Raw genomic sequence first — 26,168 nt, forward strand, 5'->3', positions numbered from 1 at the left:
GTTAGCTGGTAGAATTGACTTTTAAATTATGATTTTGGATGATAATTTTTTAATTAAGATCATTTGGATTTTATTTCGTTTGTTTTTTTTGGTATTTCATAGTTAGTATTTTCCTCGCATTGGTGTGATGAAAAATGTTGTGTTTCACTCGAAGGCAAAGTTTGTTTAACCCTCGTGCCTTGAAATCCTCGCAACGCTCAAGATACCACTTCTCGAATCACTCACTACGCTCGTGGTTCAATTTTGGAACCTTTCGCTTGCTCTAGTATCAATATTAGCACGAGCGGTTTAACAACAACTTTGCCCCCTTGTAAAACAAATAACTATTCCTTCACTCTACGTGTTACTTTTATTCTAGAGCTGACTAAGTTATATTGACATAAATGGAAAACTAGTCACCGGAACAATAAGAGAATACTAGCCGTGTATAAAAACATCGGCTACCATAGTTGTAAACATAGCTCGATATAAAGGCGCGTGTTCGTACACTTTAGTGCTGATTCGACCGTAGAATAGCTACTATGGGTGCTTGTGCGAAGTTCATTGTGATCCTACTTATTATGGTTAGTGCATTATTTATCGTCAAAGTGTTATTGTTTGTAATTACTGAGGTGTCCTCGGAAAAGTTTCCGAAATTGCTAAATTTTCATTATGTAAAAATCGGTTTTGTATAAGTATCAAAATTATCCATTTCCAAAATGAAAGTTTTGTTTATTTGCTCAGAAAATTTACAGAATAATCCGAGAAATGTTCCAAATATTTGGAAATTTTCCGCAACTTGCACAATTGTAGGTATAATGGTATAAGTGAAGTAAAGTCTAAGAAAAAACCGGCCAAGTGCGAGTCGGATTCGAGTACGGAGGGATCCGTGCCACTGTCTATAAAAAGGAGTAAAAAATCACGTTTCTTCTATGGGAGCCCCCTTCATTTTTTTTAGTATTTGTTGTTATAGCGTCAACAGATATACATCATCTGAGAAAATTTCAACTGTCTAACTATCATGGTTTATGAGAATACAGCCTGGTGACAGACGGACAGACGGACGGACAGCGAAGTCTTAGTGATAGGGTCCCGTTTTACCCTTTGGGTAAGGAACCCAAAAAACGTGCCCCCTAGTTTGACAGCCAAACCAGATTGCGCAGTACTGCCACAGAATAAATAATAATACTACCGTACAGAAATAACACTTCCTACAGAACCGATGTTTGACAGCGATTCAGGGACGAATCATGCTGTCCCATTCTAATGTTTGGCACTAACCCTTTCGGCTATATAGGGTTGTCAAAATTTAAGTCATTATCTTATCTGTGGTTAAGAATAAGAATAGGTCAGGTGCATAGGTTGTGCCCGCAAAGGATCGTCAAGTTGTGCTAACCCTTATAATTCCTCGTAGCAATGCTGAGCCGAAAGAAGCCGAGAATGCCCGAAAGGATCAGTGTCGCCCCACTGGTATTAGGCCATGTTTTGTGATCCCTAAATTGTCTCACGTCAACCAGTGTTATCGCATAATTTACGGAGCTGTACAGAACCATCTAAATATGGCAATTACTGGCACTCGTAAACTTTACACATCTTACAAAACCAATGGATCTTAGGGATAACCGCTAATAACCGCTATAAAGTGCACAGATTTGCAGGAAGTTTTATCTGGCAGTTAGTTTATTTGTTAATTAGCTATCCAATACTTTACTTGGATATTTTGAAACAGGCCCTTACTAGCAAAAATTGGTCTGACAATTAGGACATAGAATTTATGCAAAGTTTTTATAAAAATGGCTCGTGAAGTACTAGTATTTACTGCTGCTTGACCAATATATAGTGTGTGGGCCATTGAAGATACAATCGGTGGCTTAACATAAGTCTTTTATCCACTTTTCTATACAGCAAGAGCGACGTAGACCCCATACTTACTTAAGTTGGAGCACTTACTGTACAAGGTCAAAAAAAAATCTTCGAGAAGTTAAATGGGCTAACCAAATTCTACCCGAAATTTGAACAAGATGACTTGGGGGTCGATTGTTTTATTTTGGTCTCTCGATTTTTTTACTCGATTGAGAATCAAGTAATATTGACTACTCGTTTTCAATTCTATTAGTAGAATTTAAATGCCTAGTAGTAGTAGTAAGAATAGTATTGAAAGGAGCCATACCCTTCTATTTACCTTCGAGTGTAGTAGTAGTGGTAGTGATGAGTAGTGGGAAAAGTAATGGGGGTGGTCATGAGGAGGTTGTGGGTGCACATGTCATGGGGTAGTCATAAGATGGTCATGGGTGGTCATGGGGCTAGTTATGGATTGGTCAAGGGGTCGAATATGGTAATCATGGGGGTTGTCATGGGAGTGCTCATGGCTGTGACCATGGGGGTTGTCATGAGAGTGGTCAATAGAGTGGTTATGGGGGGAGCCACGAGGGTTATCAATGTTGTAGTAGTCAAAATTCAAAATTCAAAAATTTATTCTGCAAATAGGGTTCAAGGGCTCTTTTACAAGTCAATACAACATTTATAGTAACATCATATAGTGACGTGAAAAATACATACATACATATCATACAGTCGTCATGGGGGTGGCCGATGGAGTTATGGATGTTCACTATGTATTTGAGTATTTATTTATATCTATCTCATATATATATATAGTCATCTAGTACACACAACATAAGCCTTTGTCCAATTATATTTATTTATTTATTTTATTTATTTATAGCACATCTGTTGTATGCTGATCTGCAGCGCCAAGTCCTGTCAAAGTAACCGCATGAAAGGGTGCGCAACCAACGCTGAACGTTGTAAAAGATGTCACAAGGTGCCTTATTTTACTGTAACTGATGACCAGTAACTAACTTTTTGTTTTTTAATAATAGTTAACCGAAGCGTTAGCGAAGGTGTACGTTTTGACTCGGGCAATCTGCTTTCGTATGTCCGGATGTTAACAGGTCGCAATTCTGACCCCGTTTTCGTGAAATTTTGTAACCTATGGTGTAATAAAATTGTTTGTCGATCCAGTTTTTGGAAATTTATCAAAATGCAGATATTGGCATAAAGAACTTAAGCACCAATAGCGTCTATGGCGCTTTAGACTATTGTGAGTTCACTGTGATAATGACACAAGGAATTAAGTATTATTCAGTTTTACACTTTCTAAGCTTATCATGAGGTCTACAGCACACAGAACCACTAATTTATATAGATGAGAATAGCCCTCAGTTTTACACTTTCTAAGCTTATCGTGAGGTCTACAGCACACAGAACCACTAGTTTAAATAGATAAGAATAGTTTTACACTTTCTAAGCTTATCGTGATGTCTACAGCACACAGAACCACTATTTTAAATAGATGAGAATAGCCCTCAGTTTTACACTTTCTAAGCTTATCGTGAGGTCTACAGCACACAAAACCACTAGTTTAAATAGATGAGAATAGCCCTCAAATAATTTATAGAAAATGTATAACTAAACTATAAAAAATAAATAACTAAACTCTAAAACTTAGCTTTCAGGAGTCACACAAATCTAGCTCCTACCATATAGCCGCCATCATGCAATACGATAATTAAAGTAAACTACATTCAACACTAGTACGAGACATATTATGTTACGTATATGTTCATGCTAAATTTATGCAAGTCATATTAAAATGAGAGCGTAACTTCAATTGTATGGAAGCGGCTTTTAAACGTTTTATTTTCATAGAAATTTGACATTAATGATGACGACACTATCATTGCAAATGCTATGAAAAGTTAGTTTGGTCTGACTCTACATTGTATACTTTTGGCAATTACTTAATACATATGTTTAGACACGTGAGGAGATTTTTACCTGTTTACCTACTATGCAAATATGTGGCATTATCTATGAAAAGGGACCTTATTGTCGATGGCTCTTACGTCACACTGTGTCGCACAGCGTTGTATTTGTATCGGAGCATCGTTTATTACGGCGGAAGCGCCATTGACAATAAGGTCCCTTTTCATAAATAACGTCACATATTTGTTTATTTTGTTTGTTCATATATACTTTAATTTGTGCTTAACATTATTTTAGATATTATCACCACGTCGATTCTACAAAATGTATCATTACTAATGTATGATTTTTTTTTCAGTCTAACGTTAATACTGAAGCAGAAAAGAACCAAACACATGCGAAACGGGACACTTCTAGAATAGATCGACCACAAACAAAGTCTGACGACATGGTCAAAGGGACTTACAGAATCATTGATAACGAAATCTCAAAAACAGATGATACCAACAAACGAGATAGCTCAGAAACTGAGACACAGACATCAGTTACTCTTATATTCTTAAATGCATCTTACAAAACAGAAGTTACTACTTTAGAAACGCAGAATTCAGAAGAAAACTCATCTACAGAAGAAAAAAAGACAGTACAGCCTACATCATTGGTACAAGAACAAACGACAAACAATTTAGTATCTAAGAAACCATATAGTAAACCTACACGAAAAGAACCATGTCAGAGAGGTATACTTGACTTGCTCCTCCCAGCAGAAAGAGTGCAGATATTTAAGTCATATTTCAATTCTTTCAAAAGGTTTTTATCAGCAACATTTTAATATTACAAAAGGAGATGGTAATACAACAGTCAGTATCAAAAGTAACGTGTCATTTACTAATACCATAACGAAAAAACTTGGTTTACTTCTTTAAAAGAGAAACGCAACCCAGACGCCACGAGGAGGCCTCCAGCCCCCGCCCACCTGGGGGAGCATACACCTGCTGCGTGTGTGGACGTTGGATCCTTTCTCGTATAGGGCTATACAGCCACTAATGCAAGTGTCCTTACCAGGATGCTGCGTAAAGCATCTCTCACAGAAAGGCATCTTATATATATAACCAAAAAATATATCTTTGTATATGTAGAACAATAAATTTGTTGCAGGTAGTTTTGAACGCAAACTGTAGAGATATATCACGAAAGTAAACGTATTTGAGGATGACGGATACTTTTGACGCGTTGTTTCATCCCGTACTTTTGATGCTAACTGTACACTGTACCTACTATTAAGATGTACCTATTTTTGGTGTGGAGTACAATGTTCGAACTTTGTGCTTTAAACTAATAAGCAATGATTGAAAAAGTTTAAAAGTGTCAGAGAGAAATTATAAAATAAATAAATAGAAAGAGATAAATAGCTAGATAGAGATAGATAGATACATACATATGTATATACAGGACACTGATTACACATATTGACAAAAACCATGAGATTGATATTGAGTGTGGGACTTAGTCAAATTGTGTAATACTTAATGTCCTATAATATGTATTTATTGAAAGTTTTTCATTCTATAATATGTATTTATTTTAACGAGTCTATTATATTATATTTGTTACGTTATCAATTAAATTTATATTAAAAATTTGTCTGCAAATACCTAAAAATGGTCGGTCATTCGAGCCACAATCCAATCCTGCTCACTCCTGTAAGTTTCTACATTAAAAAAGCTGTTTTACCACAGACCACACAGACAACTCGTAATGGATGAGTCACACTTGAAACGTCTGGGTCTAGGCTGAGGCGTTTTCTATAGAAAGCTGCTCAAAGTTGATCATCGCAACTGACAAAAGTGGTCACGTTCTTATTACGAAGTTCTGGGCGCCTGTGTGTGGTAACACGTTTTTAAAGCGCAAGACGGCATTATCGCATTTTGTTCTCATACAGGCAAATGGTAAGAGCGGCGGCGAGTGACAAAAATCTGTCAAAACGAGTTTTTGTCGGCCAAAATCAACACATGGAGCAAAATATATGTTGTCTGTGACGGCTCTATACGAAGTATTAATTGCTCAATGTGTAGATGAGGTGATTTGTGTCGCAGACAATACATATTTCTGACAAGGCGTTTAAGTGCATAGGCATATATAATTGTATTAATAAATTCAATTCATAATGTGTTCATATAATTTTCTTAAGCTCGCTGTACACACTGGCTACATAAATAAATAAAATAAAATTATCATTTATTTCGACCATCAAGGATCATAAAACAAACACAACAACAAACACAATACATTACAACAAAATACCTAAATAAATTAGTTCATTATAACACTATGATAAATTACATAACTAAGCCCTTAATCACTTAATCAGTTTGCTGTTTAATCTTTATTTTTTTCGCATTAAAGTCAGTGGGTATTCGGTATGCATTTAAAGTCAAAAACTTGCAAAACGAAGGAACTTTTGTCTCGATTCCGCACCATCGGGTCTTTCATCGCATTACTGGTAATTAAATCGACTTGTTTTTAGTGACGGGCCGTTGCTGGAAATATTGCCTTAAGCTGGAGATATGGTCTGTAATTGGTAATATTGCTATCAATAAAAAAGTATTTAAAACACTTTATTGCACAGATATACTAAACACAGAATAGGATGAATGTATAAATTTCAAATATCGAATTTGAAAAAAAAAGTGTCGTTGACCTTGAAGCTAAATAATAAAAAAGCTATTACCCCAAGCTACCAATCAAGCATCCAATTTGTAGTCCATCGCTTTCACCCAATAACCTACTTCATTATAGATTCCATCAACTCTCAATAGTCCTTACACCCTGGGGGGTGCTGCCTCTGCGTGCGTCCCATGACACGGGCATCATCCGCTCGGTGTTTCTATGAAAACTGTTCCATTAATTTAACTCCTATAACAACGTCATGAAACCCTAAGATTGCTACAGATGTAACGGGTGTAGCTTGTAGTAATTGCTAAGTAAAGGTAGGAGCAGTTCGAATTCAGACAACGCTTGTGTCAAAATCGATGTTGCTTCGGATTTCATGACATTCGCGGCAGCAAGTGCAGTAGGCAGCAATGCATATGCATAGCGGTCGATCCGCACGCCTCGTGTGTTTCGTTAGTTCCCTCTTTCGCCACCAGAGGCGCTCTGCTAATAGCTGTCCTTAGCATGTCGTCCGATCATTTTCGGGCGATCCTATTGGCTTAAATTTCAATATTGCATCGCTGTGAAGTGCGTTTTGACATTGCATCGATAAACGGTTTGAAGCGCGCGGAATATGATTAATTATTTAAAACTAAACGTTAAGAACGGAACAACGTCTTATGATGAAAGAGAAAATAAAACATTAAGTACATTTTATAATAAGATAGATAAGATAAGTCCGCCTGTTGTTACCTACTAATTTAAGTCCTGTCTTTGTTTGTAATATGAGCTTTTCTTTAGTAGTGCACAATAAAGAAATTTATTATTATTATTATTATTTTATTTATCAGTAAAGTGAGGACGCTAAGCAGGAAGAATTTCGTATATCGACCACTTGCACAGTGGCATTGACCGCCGTCATCATCAGCGGGCCCCGGGTACGTCCTTAAACTACGTCCAAAAGAGAGGTATAGGCATTGTGAATGTCATCTCGCTTTGTGTGGTAGGGCACAGCACAGCGGATGTCATTCCAGATCTAGAGCAGAGCCCAACTGGAGAAGTACCTCCAGCTTACAGAAAACTGCACCCAAATAACAGGCGTCCATGGGCGGCGGTAATCGCTTACCATCAGGCGATCCGTCTGCTCGTTTGCCTCCTATATCATACAAAAGTATAATTGCTCATAAATGCCGGTGGCAATATTCCCTGGAATTCGAAAGCAAGCTTGGACATCACTAGTTGTATTCAGCGGTCTGCGCTCATTTCGCGTTAACTCGAAAACTTGGCTTAATCTGATGGAAACTCGTCATTTCATGGATTTTCACTACTTTCACTACGTGCAGTATGGTTTACAATCTCGTAGTTTTGTAATGATTGTTTCTCCTATTGGGATTATATTTTTTAATTAATTAGTGCAATTTCTGAAACCAATTTTTATTTATTTATTTAAGCGGGAAAGGCTTAATTCATACCCGGATAAGCAAAATACAGAAAAAGTGGAATCTTCAGCGTTGCCAGGGTTTTATTTTCAAGTGAAAACGGTTTAAAAAATGCTACTATTCAAGTGAAATACAGTATTTTTCAATTTGTAGAAAATACCAGACTTATAAAACTTACTAAAAAAAATCCAAATGAATTCCATTGAATTTAATTTTTACTCAAAGTCATTTAAACTCCATCCCTTTCCTACATGCTAACGTAAGAAAAGCAACTGGTAAATATCAAATGATATTTCGTACATAAGTTCCGAAAAAACTCATTGGTACGAACCAGGGTTTTGAACCCGCGATCTCCGGATTGCAAGTCGCACGCTCTTACCACTAGGCCACCAGCGCTTCCAAGCGCAGTTACTATTCTGTTTATGATGAATAAAGATAAGCTTTACGAGTTAGAGTTATGACCGTTAATGTTAACCAAATACAGAACCTCTTCCTTCTATGAAATTAAAGTCGGGTAATAACATAATGACGAATAGTACCTATTACAAGTACATTAACAGTTATCGAATGGTCTAGTATCTTTCGTATTCACAGTTCGATTCATCTAAAAGTCTAACTTTCAACAAATTAACATTCTACCTTTGAGCAGCCCTTGTTAAAGTAATGACTTATCACTTCAGAACTACGCGAAAAAACCGCACAGAACTTCCAAAGCCTCGGAGAATATTAGCAAAAAGTCATTAAAAAGTGAGCGCTGTTCATCACCTTAAAGTCGGTATTACGGAACCCTAAGTTATAAAAGTTCATTCATTTAACGGTTCCGCGCCTCCGCCGAGCGACAACACTGAATTTCAAATTTCACTAAATAGTCCGAGAGCTCGACGTAAAACCTTACTTCCCTAGAATACGGTTATTGAAGGGGGATGAGTACGATAGAATGGTGGTGTCATTAATCATTATAGACGTCATATTTTCATAGAAATTTAACATTAATGATGACATTGGTCCGACTCTATTTGGATTTGAACTTTTATGTGTGGCTTATTTTTTCACTTTAGGAGCACTTAGTATTAGGTGAATAGTATTCGTTTAAAAATTGCGGGGCATATTTTAGAGTACGCAATGTAGGGTTGTAGGCACTGGTAATAGGTACGAGTACAAAGTTGCTTTTTTCACCATGTTATATATTGTATACCATACTCGTATATTTTGCAGCATATCTGGTTCACGTCTGTTTCTACAACGATTTATAAAACACCCTCTTCTGTGCTCATATTTATGCAGCATGGCATAAAAGATGTAAGATCTTACATCTTTTTTTTTTGTTTAATGGTATTTAGGATAACATCAACTCTAAATCTATGTAAAAAGTAAATTGATAAAGACATTAAATGTTCATTCGTCCATGCTTAGGTACATTAAATAAATATTGTGTAAAATTATAATAAATAAAAGTTTACTATTTACAAATATGTATGGCATGTTTTTAATTACAAAATAAAACGTTAATAGTATTTTACACATAACTTAGGCATGATGACAGCTGTTATTTCCATACAATTTACAACCTACAAGTATTAAAAATATAGGTATTGAGATGATAGCAGTGACTGCACAAGCTTAGTGAAAATTACGATAGTAATAATCAGCCGGCATAGGAAATTTGAAATTATGTTTGATCGCCTAGTTAATTTCATACTTGTCTCACAAACTACACTCAGAGCTTTTCGTACCTAACGATGAAAACTGCGAAAACGTAGTTGCGAGATCGACACTCGGGCTGAAGTTGCTAGTGGTAAGAAATTTCTCTTTTGAAAATATTTTGTTACTTATTTGTTAATTGCTGTCTGTCCAGGTTTCTATACGAGAAATTCTGTTTTTTTTTTTAATTAACGTAGACTACAAACATTATTGTATTTATTAATGATAAGAAATAGTACACTATTATTGTTAACAGCGGATTATAGCTGCGAATAATGAAAAACTATTTATAACGACTTTCAAGTCCAAGGACCTACAGAAAATAATAATTATATGTATTTATGTAGCACATTGAAATAAAAAGCGTTTTATTCCATAAACATCCCAAGTGGCATTCGGGGTTCTATATGAGATGTCTAGTCGTTCACATGTACTCCACAAGCTGTGTAAGTCAGCTGTATAAGAGCTGTATAGCTTGCTATAATGCTCTTATAGAACCAGTTTGGGCACAAATTAGACAGCCTTAAGTTCACTATGGCTGTACATTAGCAGTATAATAGCATTATAATAGCAGTTTAAGTAGTAACATCGGACTTAAGGCTGACTAATGGCACTATATGGGACGCAGTGTGAACCATACAACGTACATGAGTGTAATAAAGAGTAACAAGTGGCTAAATACACAGCTATCACAGTTATAAAATCCGACAAAAGTACTCCAGTGCTACCTAAAATTCACGTGGGTCCATTTATATTTCTTTATTTTATTTATTCCTCATTAGTTTGGTTTTTTGTGTGCCATCCGGCGGATATCCTTTGGATAAATTTTATGATAACACGCGGTAAGTACCTGTTTTAAATTCTTAATAATGTTAAATGCTATGGGAATGCAAGTTTATCGTGAAATGTATACATATTTACAGCTAAAATATTCACGCGCCTCTGTAAAAACGCGATATTCATTTTAAAATATTTAAAACTGGCTGAGAGGAAATCAACAATTTTCAGTTTTTGACATTATATTGGCATTATAATTATACTACGGTAATTAATTATAGCATGAAACCAAAACTCAATCGCTCTATCTGCGTATTTTGTGATAAATCTGCATGATAATTTTGGAGATTTATTTGGTAAATATTTTAGGTTACGCAGAACAAAATGGTGGAAATGAAATACGGCTATGTGAACTGATATAACTCCAATTTAATGCGGTGAGCGTATAATAGGTTCACATGTGTTCTGTTAGAATGCTGTTACCTATATAAAGTCCCACATTTGTACCACTACAGAGCCAATGTCTATAAATTTATTCTAATGTGAACTAATGTACAGCTAGTAAAAAAAGGTTATTTTAATGATCACAAACAAGTCCTACTACAGCTACTAGCTGTATAACAGTCTCAAACAAGTAAACATAACAGCTTTTGGCTTTATAAATGACCATGTGTGTTCTATTAAAATGCTAGCTCTACAACATCGTACAAGTAGGCTGTTAAACAGCGGTTGCCGTATCTCTACCCTCCTATAATGCTCTTAGTCAGACGGCTGACTAAAGGATAGTTGTTAGAGTATTATAACACCAACAGTCGTATAAAAGTATAACTCTACCCTCCTATAAGTCCCTTAGACAGGTATAGGTGTTATTAATCGCAATAATGCAGCTTATACATCACGAGTGAACTGTAATAATGCTTCAAGTACACCTGGGAACTAAATGTGTACTCTTAAATGGAGTAAAATGCTACTTGGGATTGAACGGACAAAAACAATAGTTAAATACCTATTCTTAGAATATATTAAAGAAGCCTATACGGTAATAAAGGCTCATACAAGGTGTACAGTAATTCGTAAATACGAGATAGACAAAAAAAAACCGGACAAGTGCGAGTCGGACTCGCCCACCGAGGGCTCCATACTTTTTAGTATTTGTTGCTACAGGCAACAGAAATACATCATCTGTGAAAATTTTAACTGTCTAGCTATCACGGTTCATGATATACAGCCTGACAGACGGACAGACGGACGGACAGCGGAGTCTTAGCAATAGGGTCCCGTTTTACCTTTTGGGTACGGAACCCTAAAAATGAACTAGTGCCTATCTAAATAAATCCAATAAATACTTACCTACACCTTGTACCTAAGATGGGCTACTTACCTACCTAATACATATTTGTACCTATTAACTGCTGTAAAAAGTAATGAAATAAACTTATTTGTATTTGTAAATTCTAAGCAGAGACTCTTCAACATATTTATGCTTTAAATACGACTTTATAAAATTCCTTTAATATCATCACAGATTATTAATTTAAAATAAAGGAATAATTAACACGGCCTACCATCGGCCTAACTTCAAAAGCGTCGAATTCATTAAAAACGTAGCTTTAAGCCCTCAGTGCGCTTTGTGCTTATCAATGCTTATTACGATTTCGGCGATTTATTTTTGTCTCTTTGCCTCGTCCATTTTATTTAAAGTAGGCAAGAGAGATATAAATAAATTAATTAATTGTTTTCAGTAAAAAGGAACAACAAGCATTGAGTGCTCCGAGGAATTTTTTATAATTTCTGCCGCTTCTTTGCGCCGTCGCCCTACACGACAATATTTTCAACCTCACCACTTAGATGGTTGTCAGTCATCAACTGTGCGTTTTTCGAGAAACTTCCTGCCTCGCACATCTAAGCTGTGGAATGAACTGTCGCCTGCCGTATTTCCGGACCGATACGACCTTCAAACCTTCCAAGAAAAGAGCGCACTCTCATCTTAAAGGCCGTCAACGCACTTACAACCCCTCTAGTATTGTTGGTTTGCCTCCTGTATCATAAAAAAAACCATCAGGTGATACGTCTGCTTGTTTGCCTCCTACATAGTAAAATGGGTGCCATTCGGATGGCAACTGCAGCTGCATTACTGTCTGTCGGTCCTGACGCGCTGTAGGTGTAAATTTTCTTGAATTAATAATGTAAAATGAGAGAGAGATTGAATGTTATAATCGCGTCAGCAATGCGATGGTGCACTTCACTCATTTTATTAAGAAAATTGACAGAGAGGATATATATATACAAGGTGCCCGTGAGCATTGCGAGAGATTTTAACGGTGCATTCCTGATGACAACAGAAGCAAAAAATGTTTTAAGAGTTTTTGTGAAATTCGACGAAAAAATTTTTTTGCCTTTTTTGAACACTCCTGTACATAAAACGTAATTTTCATTGATAAACATATAACCTAAAATTAACTAAAAAGTTTTTTTATTTATTTGGGGGTAGCTTCTCGAATACATTTTATTAATTTTTCGATGTCAATCAATAGGTATGTCCACACTAGACCTCAAAGTGGCAATACCGCAGTCAAAAATGTGTTTTGTACCGATTTATGGCGAAAAAATGATTTCGAAAAACATTTAATTATCTCTGAAACTAGGCCTAATCCAGAAAATTTTATATGACATTTCAGTTTTTAAATATTACCAGGAATGCTTAGTTAAAATGTCTCGCAATGCTCACGGGCACCTTGTATATTGCCATCCGCATTTATTTTACTAGGTACCCGTTAGTTCCAAGTTGGCAGTCGGCGACCGTTACAAGCACTTTCTTCTTCTTCCTTCTTCCTCGCGTTGTCCCGGCATTTTGTCACGGTTCATGGGAGCCTGGGGTCCGCTTGACATCTATTCCCCAGAATTGGCGAAGACACTAGTTTTTACGAAAGCGATTGCCATCTGACCTTCCAACCCAGAGGTCACCAGGCCTCGTTGGGATTAGTCCGGTTTTCTCACGTTTTTTCGTTAACCGAAAAGCGACTGATAAATATCAAATTATTTTCGTACATAAGTTCTGAAAAACTCATTGGTACGAGCCGGGGTTTGAACCCGCGACCTCAGGATTGAAAGTCGCACGCTCTTACCGCTAGGCCACTAGCCACCAGCGCTTTTTTTGGCGTTACAAGCCGTTACATGATAATGTCAGGTACAATTACTATTACCGACTATTACTGTCGACAGAAAATAATTGAGTACTTTATGTTTTAGGCTTACTTTATTTAATAATATTTGTGATTGTATTAAAATGTTTAATAATAAAATTAGTTGTAAAGCTGTGGTGGCCGTCGATAAGGCGTCAAAGGGGGTGGCGCGGAGTATCGGGCTGGGAGCTAACTGCCAACCTGAATCGAACGGGTAGTAATACAGTTAAATCGCCGGTTTGAACGCACGCCTATTTAAAAGACCAAAATTCACAAAACAAGGCGCTAATGACACTCACGAATCAGCCAAACTATTCCGTGCTCCAAAAAATAATTGGAGACAGTCGAGTGCTCAAGTGCTCGATGCTCGAATGCTTGAATGCTCAAACTGCTCGGATGCTCAACGTTTGCAGACGTAATTAGTGCAATCAGCGGGAATCACGTTTTAGTGAGGCGGCGAGATATTTGCCCTTACCTTGTTCCTTGTTTTATTGAGGGAAAACATGAATAGGTTGAGTGGCATTAACTTTATCCAAAATTTAAATACTATAAATAAGGAAAAATATGAAATATACTTAAGGAAAAAATGCTTCTAGTGTAACTATATGGAGCACCTGGCCTATAATTATATTATGGTCTGCGGCTGTAGCAGGGTCGCGTTTTTATCACTTGTCACTATGCCTGTCACTTTCGAACTTACATACTTGTTAGAACGTGACGGACATAGTGACAAATGATAAAAATGTGACCGCGCTAGCCGCTGAACAGTAGGGCTAAGATAGTCGGCTCTTTATCATTTGTCACCATGCCTGTCACGTTCTAACAAGTATGTAAGCGCGAAAGTGACGGGCATAGTGACAAGTGATAAAAATGGAACCATGCTGCCACCGCTGTTTTTCAAAACAATGTAGTAGACAACTGGGCATAGTATAACACTGGAAAGGATGGCCGCCTGGCCAAATAATGTAGCAATACCTATAATTAACCCCACCGGGGCAGAGACAGAAAACAGGAGACAAAACAGAACACGGGGCCTAGCCAAGATGGCACTCGTAGATAGAAAACGCTAATCGAAATTTAAGTAATGTATGACACACATGACTTTGTAGTGTCTATCATACCGATACATTTCTACTTTTCGTTTGGAGTTTGTCGATATACGATTGTCACCTTAGCTAGGAGATGGCGAAACGACTTTATTTCGTGGGCAGACTATTGGCAGACAAAAAAAAAAACAAAAAACTTTTACGCGGTGTTGGCACGCAGGCTATAAATAGTATATTGTATAACAAGCGTCTCGTAGCGTGGAGGCCTCTTTCAACATGATGACAACTAGATGGGAGGATGATATCAAAAAGATAGCGGGCCCACTCCGGAGGAGAGAAGCGGTAAATCGAACTGCTTGGAGGAGATTTGGAGAGGCGTATGCCCAAAAGTGGGCGCATACTCGCCGAGGAAGACGATACAACAAGAGCATAAAGTAACCCATTTTATCTGAGGCAATTAATAGATCCGAGCGTAAGCGAGCGCCGATATAGTTCGAGTATAAAATGGGCATTTATGCCCGAGTAATATACTCTGCGTTTCAATTCAATTGCGAGGAAAATATACTTACAGGTATATGAAAAAAAATGAAGTATGTTTTACCGTCAAAACTAAAGAAATGAGTACTCAGGACCAGGCACGGCCGCGTGGGAAGGGGACTTTCACGACCTTACAGCGTGCTTACGAGCGTGAGAACTGAAAATAGTAATTGTTTCAAACGTTACTCCTGATATTCCCAACTATGTGCATTGTCCACCAATGAGTTGCATTCGAGTGCACCTAGTAGCAGACACCGTACACAGCGTAAACTGCTCTCGAGAGCGTGTACCAGTTCCAGATTGTAGCTCTTCAAACAATGTTGTGACGTCAGCTTACACCTGCTCTGTCTGTAATTTATTATCAAATATATTATGTGCCATCGACTATATTATACACCTATACAGATACAAACAGCGATGGAATATATATATTTGACCTCGGAAAACGGTCCACATTTCACACGGTTGACACCGTCAAGATTCAAGATTCATAATATTCTTTACAGTACAAATGGTGCTACTTTACCGCACTAGTGCGAAAATTAGCATATTACGTTACTGTGTCAAACATTTAAAGGGTGTCATATGTACTGTAAAACGTTGTCCGATACATGTGCGAATAGGTAATTCGTAACTCGTGTCGATTTAAAAGACTCCCTTCGGTCGTGTTTTAATTTATCGCCACTCGTTTCGAATTTCCTATTTTTCGCACTTGTAATGTACTATTGTTCAATAAGCACTTTTAAATAGTCTTAATAGTGTTATAGCAATCTTAATGCTAATCAGAGCAATTTATTGAGGATGGTACCCATCACGGAAAAATGGAAGGTGTGCGCGGAGCCGAAACCAGCACGTAGATGCACTTTTAGTAAGTTGTACACCGAGCGGATGCTGCCTTTGCCCATGTCATAGGACGCACGCAGAATCAACACCCGCCAGCAGGGTCTTTTGATAATTGATTGAATCTAAAATGAATTAGGCTATTGGGTGAAAGCGATGGGCTAAATAATATCTGTCCCCCCACCCACTTTTCGGGTGACAGGAGCTCCCAGGAGCACTCGGGTAGGTGGGGTCGCTACTTCCCAGCATCTCGCCACAAGCTACCCGGCGTTAACTGATTGCACTGTTAAAACCAGCTGTTCGTAACACCCCTACGTATTTGTTGATGTTATTATTATAACTCTTAGAAAAACTTAAGAGAACCTTAAAGACAAAACTTACGTTTTCTAAATGTTTATAAATTAAGTAGGTATATGTCTGTCTATTGATTTGGCATTCCCTTGCCCCGTTCCTAACGGCCTAGAAATAAGTATAAGTGTAAAAATGATTGAACTCATGATAAAATATTTCAAAAATAAACCCTGTCAGCACCCCCGACTGTTGAATATGAAATCATCGCCGTAGACTCAGCAGATAACTTCATTTTATTAAAAATGCGACGAAGAATTACGTCGACCGTTCGTTCCCGTATCATTCTGAAAGCTTTTCAAGCAAAGGCGAATAGAAGAGCTCAAAAAAGACAAGTTTTCTTTTATCGAATTTAAACCGTCGTGAGACATTACTAAAATTAAACTAATTCTACGGATTCCGTGTTTTTAGTCACGTATTTTACGTGAAGCGATCGAGATAGCGGCTGGGCTGTACCGCCAGCATGGAAGCCTGTGATCTTTAACAGAAGGCCAGTGAGTGTGGTGACAGTGTAATGGACATAATGAGTTCGTGAGTTCAAACATTTCACCACTATGCCCGCATACTCGTACTACGTTAACGCAAGGCCTCCCCCAACCGGTTCACTCAGCGCGCGCGCAGCGTGCGACGCGGCGCGGAGCAGTAGGTAAAGGTTAGTGCTTGAGAAAGGAAACCTAGGCTCTCCAAAACATGTCGCGCGAGTGACTAAAAACAAGTGAGTAGAATCCATATAATTAGTTTAAGTTTTCTTTTTCTGCATGCGTATGAACTACCCAGATTTTTAGATCTGAATTCATTAGAGCCAATAGACGTCCCAGCTCTGAATTTAGATATAACCAAGGGAGCTTAAGTGTAACTTCGACGGGCCGAACGCCATGAATATATCACTAATCTCACCAGTGGCTCAGTGAGCTGTAGAACTGGCATACCCCCGTGGCTCCGCCATTTAAAAAACTCGAGAATGGAATAGACATAAAATCTATCTGAACAGACAAATTCTTTTTTCCCAAGCTGAAACGGAGAATCGCTTGGTAAATTAAAAATGACACTACGTGTAAGTTATAAATTGCATATAGCATTGGAATGGAAAGAAATTAAAGGTGGATTGGAATGAAATTAAAGGACTAAAAATTTAGTGAAACAAAAGAATGTCGAATTTACAAGATATCACATTTTTCTTTCGGGTCTCTTCAAACACAAATTGGTTAATTCTCTGTAAGCGATGGGAAGAACTTTACAGTTGATTTTCTTTCTCAGCGTTTTTCAGCCGTCAATTTAATGAACAAATCGACGTTTCTGTGTTACGGATATATATTTTTATTGAAGAAATAATATGAAATTCTTTTAGAACAACTCTGACATTACATACATATAATCCCGCCTATTTCCCGGAGGGATAGGCAGAGACCACGGATTTCCACTTGCTATGATCCTGACGCACCTCTTTCGCTTCCGTCACTTTCCTTCGCTTTTTTTCCTGAAACTATACCAAAAGACACGCTGCTGGCCAAGCGGTAGAGCGTGCGACTTCTGTGCTGCAATCCAGAGGTCGCGGGTTCAAACTCCAGCTCGTACCAATGAGTTTTTCGGAACTGATGTACGAACTATCATTTGATATTTACCAGTAGCCTTTCGGTAAAGGAAAACATCGCGAGAAAACCAGACTAATCTCAATAATGCCTAATTTACCCTCTAGGTTGAAAAGTCAGATGGCAGTCGCTTTCGTAAAAACTAGTGCCTACGCGAATTCTAGGGATTAGTTGCCAAGCGGACCCCAGGCTCCCATGAGTCACGTGGAAAAAAATGCCGAGAAAACGCGAGGAAGATGATTTAATACCTGCTTAAATTCCTTAAAATAATGCTTTATTAAAAATAATCCATAAATTCACAACTTTCTTTACATCCCCGTTGTAGACGGTAAAAAACCTATAGTCAGACTCGGAAGACAGAAGTGATCCCATAAGAGTACCGTGAACAAAGTTGTATAGAATCAGTCTAAACTAACTTTTCACCAACTCGTACAGAACAAAGTGAGTAGGGAGCTAATGATGACATTGCCACAGTTTGTCTTTGCAAATGGCAATTAGCTTAGTCTGACTCTACTTTACTCAAAATTCATGTTAATGTTGTCGTCCTATGGTACCCCATTGGTACAGAGACTATAGAGGGTCTTCATGAGACGTCGCCATCCGCTCCTGTCCTGTCCTGTGCCGCGCGCTCCGCGTGTATGTGCGTCCAAAAATCATGTTACCTATTAATTAAGTAAGTACTTATCTTATATCTTCTTTCGTTTGTTGCCTTATTTGTCGAATGTCTCACTTTATCTCTTGACGTGAGCCCCGTGTAGCTTCTTTCTATGCTTCTTTGACATGTTCTGATTTTGTGCATGGATTTCATAGTTGTGGTTGAGATTGCCAAGTCAATCTATTTATTTAAAACACAAAAGATTTTTAATATTGATATGGTTCCTATAAGATGTTGTTACGTTAGCTTTATAACTTATGAGAGAAGGTCCCTTAAGTAGAGACTGAATAAATTAACCGACTTGGTATTACATGGATCTCACAGCTTTTTACGGTAGAAGAACTGAGTTGCGAAACTTGTTTATTTTTACAAGTTATGTTTTTGATGGCATGCAACTTTCACATTAGTTTTTCAAAAATCAAGAGGGCCTTTACCAGTTGATGTGGTAAAAAACAAATATTCATAGCTTTCGTTTTTAGACTCGTTTTAATTGTGCTTTTAAATATTTCTTTCATCCCCTAGTATTTTTTCCAAGTATTTTTTAAAATTACTTGATACCTAAAACGGATCTTAGATACTTCACTATATACCTAAGTGCGGTCAACCTCTTTAGACACTGGCATGTCAACAGCTGCTGACGATGTCGGTTCGGGCGCCTGTTTTGCATACCGTACCGGTTTTACATTACAATGTACTGAGAGCCCGTTCTGAATATATTTTGACATGAATGGAGTTGTGCCGGCTATGTTAGAATAGTTAAACAGAGACTTATAGTACATTACTTTAGAGGACGGGAAACGAAGGGTTGCAGGCCAAGTCGATATAGACGGCCGAGCGCAGCGAGGTGGAAAAAGGATACGCGGCCGGCAACCTTGTTTGTTTCTTGTTTCTCAAACTTGCAATGAAATAATAAAATAAAAAAATAGGATGATGATGAGGATGAGTGTTTCATGTCCTAATGTGATAGGTTATTCAGTGCGTGGGGTATGAATGAAACCCGTTTGTGGTCATGGCAAACCATGAATATTGAAGGGGAACAAAAATTTTATTATTTTGGCGTTACGACGCACGCCATTACGCTTTTTTCCTTTTTTCTATTTTTTTTCTTTCTTTTCTTTTTTGTGTTATTTATTATTACTTTGGAGTTATTGAAAAGGGAACGAAAATTTATGGGGCTGTATCTCCTAAACCGTGCATCGTAGCGCAAAAAAATCAAATATTCATTCCCTTGTAGGAATTAACCCTAAAAATATATTTACCAAACACAAAAAAGAAAAAAAAAAGAAAATACGAGTACGAGTACGATACATGTGCGAATAGGTAATTCGCAACTCGTGTCGATTTAAAACATTCCCTTCCGTCGGGTTTTAATTTATCGCGACTCGTTGCGAATTTCCTACTTTTCATACTTTTAATTAAAAATTAAATTCTAAAATACGAATTTTTAATAGTACATTGTGGCCCCTAGGTATCATACATATCCATAAAATGTACTGCAATTTAAGCCTTGATAAATTTTATTGAAACTGCACTTTACTTCATACGGTTGTTAATTTTTCACTCTGAATTGTCGCTTTATTGCATTTCACATTCAATATCGACTATTTACCTTTTCAACGCTTTAGCTCTTTGTTTTGTAATTTTGATATTTAATTCGTACGGCATTAGATCGCTTTTACAATGAACAATCGGTATAGGCTATTGAATGTTTAAAATTTAATATCTTATCGTTTTTGGTGCGATTTACCTATATATGTTAAATTCTGGCTTCATTTATTTCGAGTTAAAGGACATAATACCAAAATTGGCAAGTTATAAATATTATGTTAGATTTTACTAGATTTTTTCAAATTACGAGTAAGATGAGGTACGATCAAGCTGATTAGTGTTATTTTTAGGACCTACTATTAAGCAAAGTTTAGGTAGTCTTGTAGGTAAATGGAAAAATGTACTATAAATGAAAAAATGTACTAAAAATTTACTATAAATAAAAATAAAACTTGACACGGGCTCTGCGATAAAAAAAAAAAAAAAAAAAAAACATTAAAACAAATCTGAACCTTGTGACAGTCTGTTATGTTTACTATAATTCTGTAGACATGTTTAGTGGGTGATTTATACATAAAGACTGAAATTCAATAGGGTAGAGAAAGGTGGGCAGCCACTTTACTAAACATAGTTCAAAAATGTGGTTCCAATAAAATAACGAGTGTGATTTGTTTTCTATACCTTCCATGAAGGTATACACAAAGCAAAAGCACTTCACATTTGATATTTTTCTATAAAAACTAGTTTATCTCCAAATAATTTATTATATGTATACCTACACCAAAAAACTTACAACGAATTAAAATATATTTCAATTCAACAAACGCCGCACAGTGCTGTATAATTTTCCGGTAAAACTCACGTATGCAAATAGTACAAAAACTACACAGAGCGAAATATGTCGGCAATTATACTAAACAGAAAATTAAATATGAAAATCTCTTTGTTCGGACGAGCGCGTGTCGAATAAGGACGTAGAAACCATACTGCGGCGAAATGTGTTGTACTTTTTAGGTTAGAATCGCGTACGCGTGACGTGCGCTCCTCTCCGCGGACGCTATGTAAATCCTCCTAAATAGACGAGTGGCGTCGTGTATTGTACTATTTCTGCGACATGCGTGACGGAAAATGGGCTTTATTGCCAAGCCAATTGTGTTTAGTTTCCATCTGTTGTGACGTGATGTATACAGGTTCCTTATTTCATTTTGTCGTGAATATGCTTTTTAAGACTTTTATAATATAATAATAAGTCCAGTAAGTACCTAGACTTGGCTCACGAGATAACCGCCATGTGGGATGTTGATTCGACGATCATTGTCCCGATAGTCGTTTCAGCGAATGGTCTCATAGCGAAGAGTCTCGACCAACACCTTGAGAGACTCTCGCTAGGTGGTTGGATCAAGGGTCAGATGCAGAAGGCGGTGATCTTGGACACGGCGCGGATAGTCCGCCGGTTCCTCTCTCTGCGGCCATGACCACCGGCAGCTTGGGCCCTGCCCCGCTGCTGGCGGCACCCTAGGTTAGGTTTTTTATAATGTGTTTATATGTATTTTGTATTATTTTTGTATGATTTGTTGTATTTTACTTTTATATTCATATTATATAATGCCTAATCTAAGACACAAGATAAATAAAGAGATAATAATAAAATTCTTTATTGTGCACCACTAAAGAAAAACTCATATTACAAACAAAGACAGGCTGTATACTATAAAAAAAGTAGGTAACGTTTATATGTATACATTGTTTAGACCACCTAGTTAACGCTATACATACTTCAATAAACTTTATCTTGTTATAAGGACTTCTATTTTTTACTGGCAATCTACAGGAGAAACTGCAGAAAGAAACAAATACTAAGTATTCGACCTTTCCACGTAATCCTGACCATTTAACGTCAGACATTCCGCATTCATCTCACAATCCCGCAACAGAAGTAATTTGTAAACAACAGACATTTTAGAGAACACTCGCAGTGTGACACTCGCGTCTCGAACATGTCTCAAATACTGAGGGCTGTATTATTTGCCGCCTATGTAGCGCTTCTCATACAATTTCTAAAACTTCTACGCACACAGCAGAAAATAATCGAAATTGAATACATCGCCCGACCTCCCGGAAGTTACAAGAAGATAATGAGAGAAATTAAAAAGATTAGTGAGAAAAGTAAGAGCAAATATCAGTATACAGTCTTTGATAAGACCTTTGAGAAACCGCATAGATTACCAACAGATTTAAAGTATATTTTAAAGTGGACGCAAGCTATGACTCACTACTCAAATCCGGACTTTAATAACGGACAGAGGCCATTTCTGGACAATAACTGTCCATTTTACAATTGTTTCATGACAAATGATAAAAGCCTACTGGTGGATCCCAGATATTTTGACGCTATATTATTCGACGTTGAAAACGATTGGGATTTTCATCCGTATATCAGAGCATTGCATCAGAAGTACATCTTTACTGCTTCTGAACCAGCCGGTCTCTACCCTGTCTGCGAACCTTTTTACAACAACTACTACAACTGGACTTGGAGTTATAGACTTGACTCAACAATTCCCCAACCATTTTTCAATATCTACTTCAAAAACGGTACAATTGCTGGGCCTCAGTTGAAAATGCAATGGCTTGAAAATTCTTACTCTCTCTCGCTGCATATAAAATCGAAGCTAAAAAGGAAAACAAAGCTGGCCGCTTGGTTTGTATCACACTGCAAAACAAAAAGCAAACGGGAAAATCTTGTAGCCGACTTGAATAAATATCTGGGAATGTATAATTTGACAATAGACATTTACGGTCTGTGTGGTAAACATACTTGTCCTAAGGACGATCTGAATACCTGTTCGGAGATGTTGCAGACGGACTATTACTTTTATTTGGCGTTTGAGAACTCGCTAGATGAGGATTATGTGACGGAAAAAGTGTTGAACGCTTTGAATTATTATACTGTGCCAATAGTTTACGGCGGTGCTGATTATTCTAGGTGAGTTGATACATCTTGTCTTTTTTTGTCTTGTCCGTTTTCAATATAACGCATAACTACTTCTGTAATAATTCTTGTTTTTTATACTACGTCGGTGGCAAACAAGTATACGGCCCACCTGATGGTAAGCAGTCTCCATAGCCTATGGACGCCTGCAACTCGAGAGGTGTTACATGCGCGTTACCGACCCTAACACTTCGCACTCTCTTTGAGCTCTTGCAACCTTACTCAGCGGCAGGAACACAACACTATGAATAGGGTCTAGTGTTATTTGGCTGCGGTTTTCTGTAAGGTGGAGGTACTCCCCAGTTGGGCTCTGCTCTAGATGACATCCGTCATGCTGCGCCCTACCACACAAAGTGAGATGACATTCACAGTGCCCATACGTCTACATCGGTTCAGATCATGTTATATGAAACAATAATATTCCTCTTTAAATAAACCAGAGGCAGATTGCATGTAAAGTGATAAACACTTGGAAATCTCACCCATTATAGGGGTGCCACTAAGCATGAACCATTATTATTTTACTTTCAGGTTTTTGCCACCAGACTCGTATATTGACGCGAAAAAAATGTCCCCAGCGGCGCTGGCATCCTTGATGTTTGAAATCAGCAAGGACCCGGCCACTTATTTTACATATTTCGCGTAAGTTAAGCATTATGCTATATTCTTAGGCACTCCATACCAAAACAAAGTACAAGGAAACCGTTCTCGCCGCGCTAATCACAAATGCCGCTGAGCTTTAGGTATAACCTTAAAAAACCGGGAGAAATATACAGACTTGACTGACAACCCCCACTAAAGAAGAAACTAAATCATGACTTAAGATTAACTGGCTGTCTTCAGTGTCTATTCCTGTCAAGTAAATTTCGCCAGTACCAGTTAATTAAATCGGAGTACCACCGGACTAGCTCTGTGCTTTTCTGCTGGAGAGTTTGCCTGCCCAGTCTGGCATCGGTCTCCGCACGCCGGCCTCGTAACCACCGCGCTCAATGACACCTGCCGCGCCGTCTCAGGCTGCCTCAAGCCGACCCCGCTCAACAAGCTTTACCCATTAGCTGGAGTGGCTCCCCCTGATATACGCAGAAAGGTAGCCAGGTAGTTGGAGCAACTACCGCCTGGCCATAAAGAACCTTGGCCAATTTGGAAGTCCTTAAACAGGCTCAGTTGGTCGCTGCAAGCAAAATATGACCAAATGGGGATTGCTCCGTAGCTCCTCGACTCAATGTACCTGCGACACAGCAACGCAAACCATGGCACATCTACTGGCATGCCCCACATGCCCGCATCACTGCTCGGAGCTGGATCTGAGGGACGCGACAGCCAGGGATGTCAACACCGCTGCCTATTGGGCTTCCATCGTATAACAAAAAAGAAACCTCGACACGAAAAGAAGAATTAAATCGGAGTACTCATCTTCCACAATTTGACCCCGCGTGAGAAGGCGGGATGTCCACATTCTATTTCATTAAAACTAAATACCGTTATTATTCTCACGCCTCACTGGAAGAATGCATCAGTTACAAATCATTATATATGACTACATTCTTTTCTAAATAACTTGAGACTCCAGCCCACGGAGCCAACGTGCCTATTGTTCACGCTCCGTGGCGAAAGAAACGCAACTGTCACAGTCGCACTAATTTGGAAGAGTGATAGAGAGAGATGACTACGCTACGCTACGGAGCGTTAACGATTGTAGCGTTGGCTACGCGGCCTGTGCCAATAAGAAAGAACCATTCTCACGGTAGATGTCGTTTATGTTAAGAACCCGGACGCTTCTGGTAGTAAGCTTGGTAGCTCTGTTTGTTAAGAGCGATTGGATCGGTGTTCTAAAAGGTCGCAAATTCGAGTCTTCCCCGTAACGGTGAATTTTTCTTTCATTTAAATAACTTTCTTTATTTCAGATGGCACCACAAATACAATTACAAAGCCAACTCCCTAGGTTCGAACCTCTGCCAGCTCTGCGAAATGCTCAACGACTCCCATCAGCCTTCAGAACTTAGGAACTTCACTCAGTGGTGGAACACTGAGGGCAACTGCCAGGAAAAGGTGTCTGATGCAAAGGAATTAAATAATCAAATAAGTTAACTAAAGATTATTTGTTTGTTGATGAAGATTACACTTTAAAACTTCTTTAGCAAGAATTTAAATATGCATTTTTGTTCTCAAAATAAGGTTTCACACATGTTTTAGAAGAAATCTACGTGGATCTTGAAAATTATCTTGGAGGTAGTTTTAATATATAAAACTTTTTAATAAAGTTCTGATTAAGCGATGGTGGCCGAGTGGATTTCTGACGTCAAATGCTGGCTCGTAATGCTGGATTAACATAGCGTAATTTATACTGTAATTTATTATTATGAAATAAATTAAATCAAATCGTACCAATGAGTTTTTCGGAACCTATGTACGGAATATCATTTGATATTTACCACTAGCTTTTCGGAGAAGGAGAACATCGTGAGAAAACCTGTATACATCCGCCAATAAATTCAATGGTATATGTGAACTCCCCAACCCGCATTGGGCCAGCGTGGGGATTATAGCCCAATCCCTCTCGCGCATGAGAGGCCTGTGCCCAGCAGTGGGACGTAAATAGGCTGAATTACCCATCATGGAACAATGGTGGCCGGACATTTGGGAGGCGTGCATGGAGCCAAAGCCAACACGTAGAGGCACTTTAATAAGATGTAAGGGGTACACGAGCGGTTGCTGCCCTTGCCTGTGTCATGGGACGGCCGCAGATGCAGCACCCGCTAAGATATAACGAATATTACGTGTTATTACTATGAGTATTAACGATGGAATACATTCTGGGCTATGATTGAAAAGACCGAACGCCTGCGTAATAAAACGGTATGCGATTTTATTTCCAGACAGACGTCGACTCGCCCGTTCAAGATGGGTCCCTACAAAAATCGATTTCTCGGATGTCTCAATTATTATTATAATCGCGTTCAGAAAATAAGTCAGGAAAACCCTTTTTATTTGTTCTTATTTATTTATATTTTAAAAGCTACTGTTTATTTTCACAACACATATTATAATTTGTTCCCGTTGAGCTTACCCACCGGCCTAGCCAAGTTGACAATCCCTATCGCTTCGACAATGAAAC

At 38.1% G+C, this 26,168-nt stretch overlaps 2 protein-coding genes across 3 annotated transcripts; both read left to right on the forward strand.

The window, feature by feature from the left end:
- The first annotated feature begins 369 nt into the window (after positions 1-369).
- On the forward strand, positions 370-5,389 carry LOC133525059 (uncharacterized). 2 transcript variants are annotated; one of them, XM_061861279.1, is made up of 3 exons: positions 373-563; positions 2,705-2,803; positions 4,106-5,389. In XM_061861279.1, exons 1-3 carry the CDS (start codon positions 522-524, stop codon positions 4,577-4,579), a joined length of 615 nt encoding a protein of 204 aa, XP_061717263.1. In that variant the 5' UTR covers positions 373-521; the 3' UTR covers positions 4,580-5,389. The 2 variants fall into 2 exon arrangements, with proteins under 2 accessions (XP_061717264.1, XP_061717263.1); XM_061861280.1 differs by lacking the exon at positions 2,705-2,803 and having other exon boundaries at positions 370-563.
- A 13,978-nt stretch (positions 5,390-19,367) lies between these two features.
- Positions 19,368-26,091, forward strand: LOC133525060 (alpha-(1,3)-fucosyltransferase C-like). The gene is made up of 3 exons (XM_061861282.1): positions 19,368-23,047; positions 23,585-23,695; positions 24,958-26,091. The coding sequence occupies exons 1-3, from the start codon at positions 22,059-22,061 to the stop codon at positions 25,139-25,141; spliced, it is 1,284 nt and encodes a 427-aa protein (XP_061717266.1). The 5' UTR covers positions 19,368-22,058; the 3' UTR covers positions 25,142-26,091.
- Positions 26,092-26,168: the final 77 nt, after the last annotated feature.

Source organism: Cydia pomonella, chromosome 14 (assembly GCF_033807575.1).
Source record: "Cydia pomonella isolate Wapato2018A chromosome 14, ilCydPomo1, whole genome shotgun sequence".
In the NCBI taxonomy this organism is placed as follows: Eukaryota; Metazoa; Arthropoda; class Insecta; order Lepidoptera; family Tortricidae; genus Cydia; species Cydia pomonella.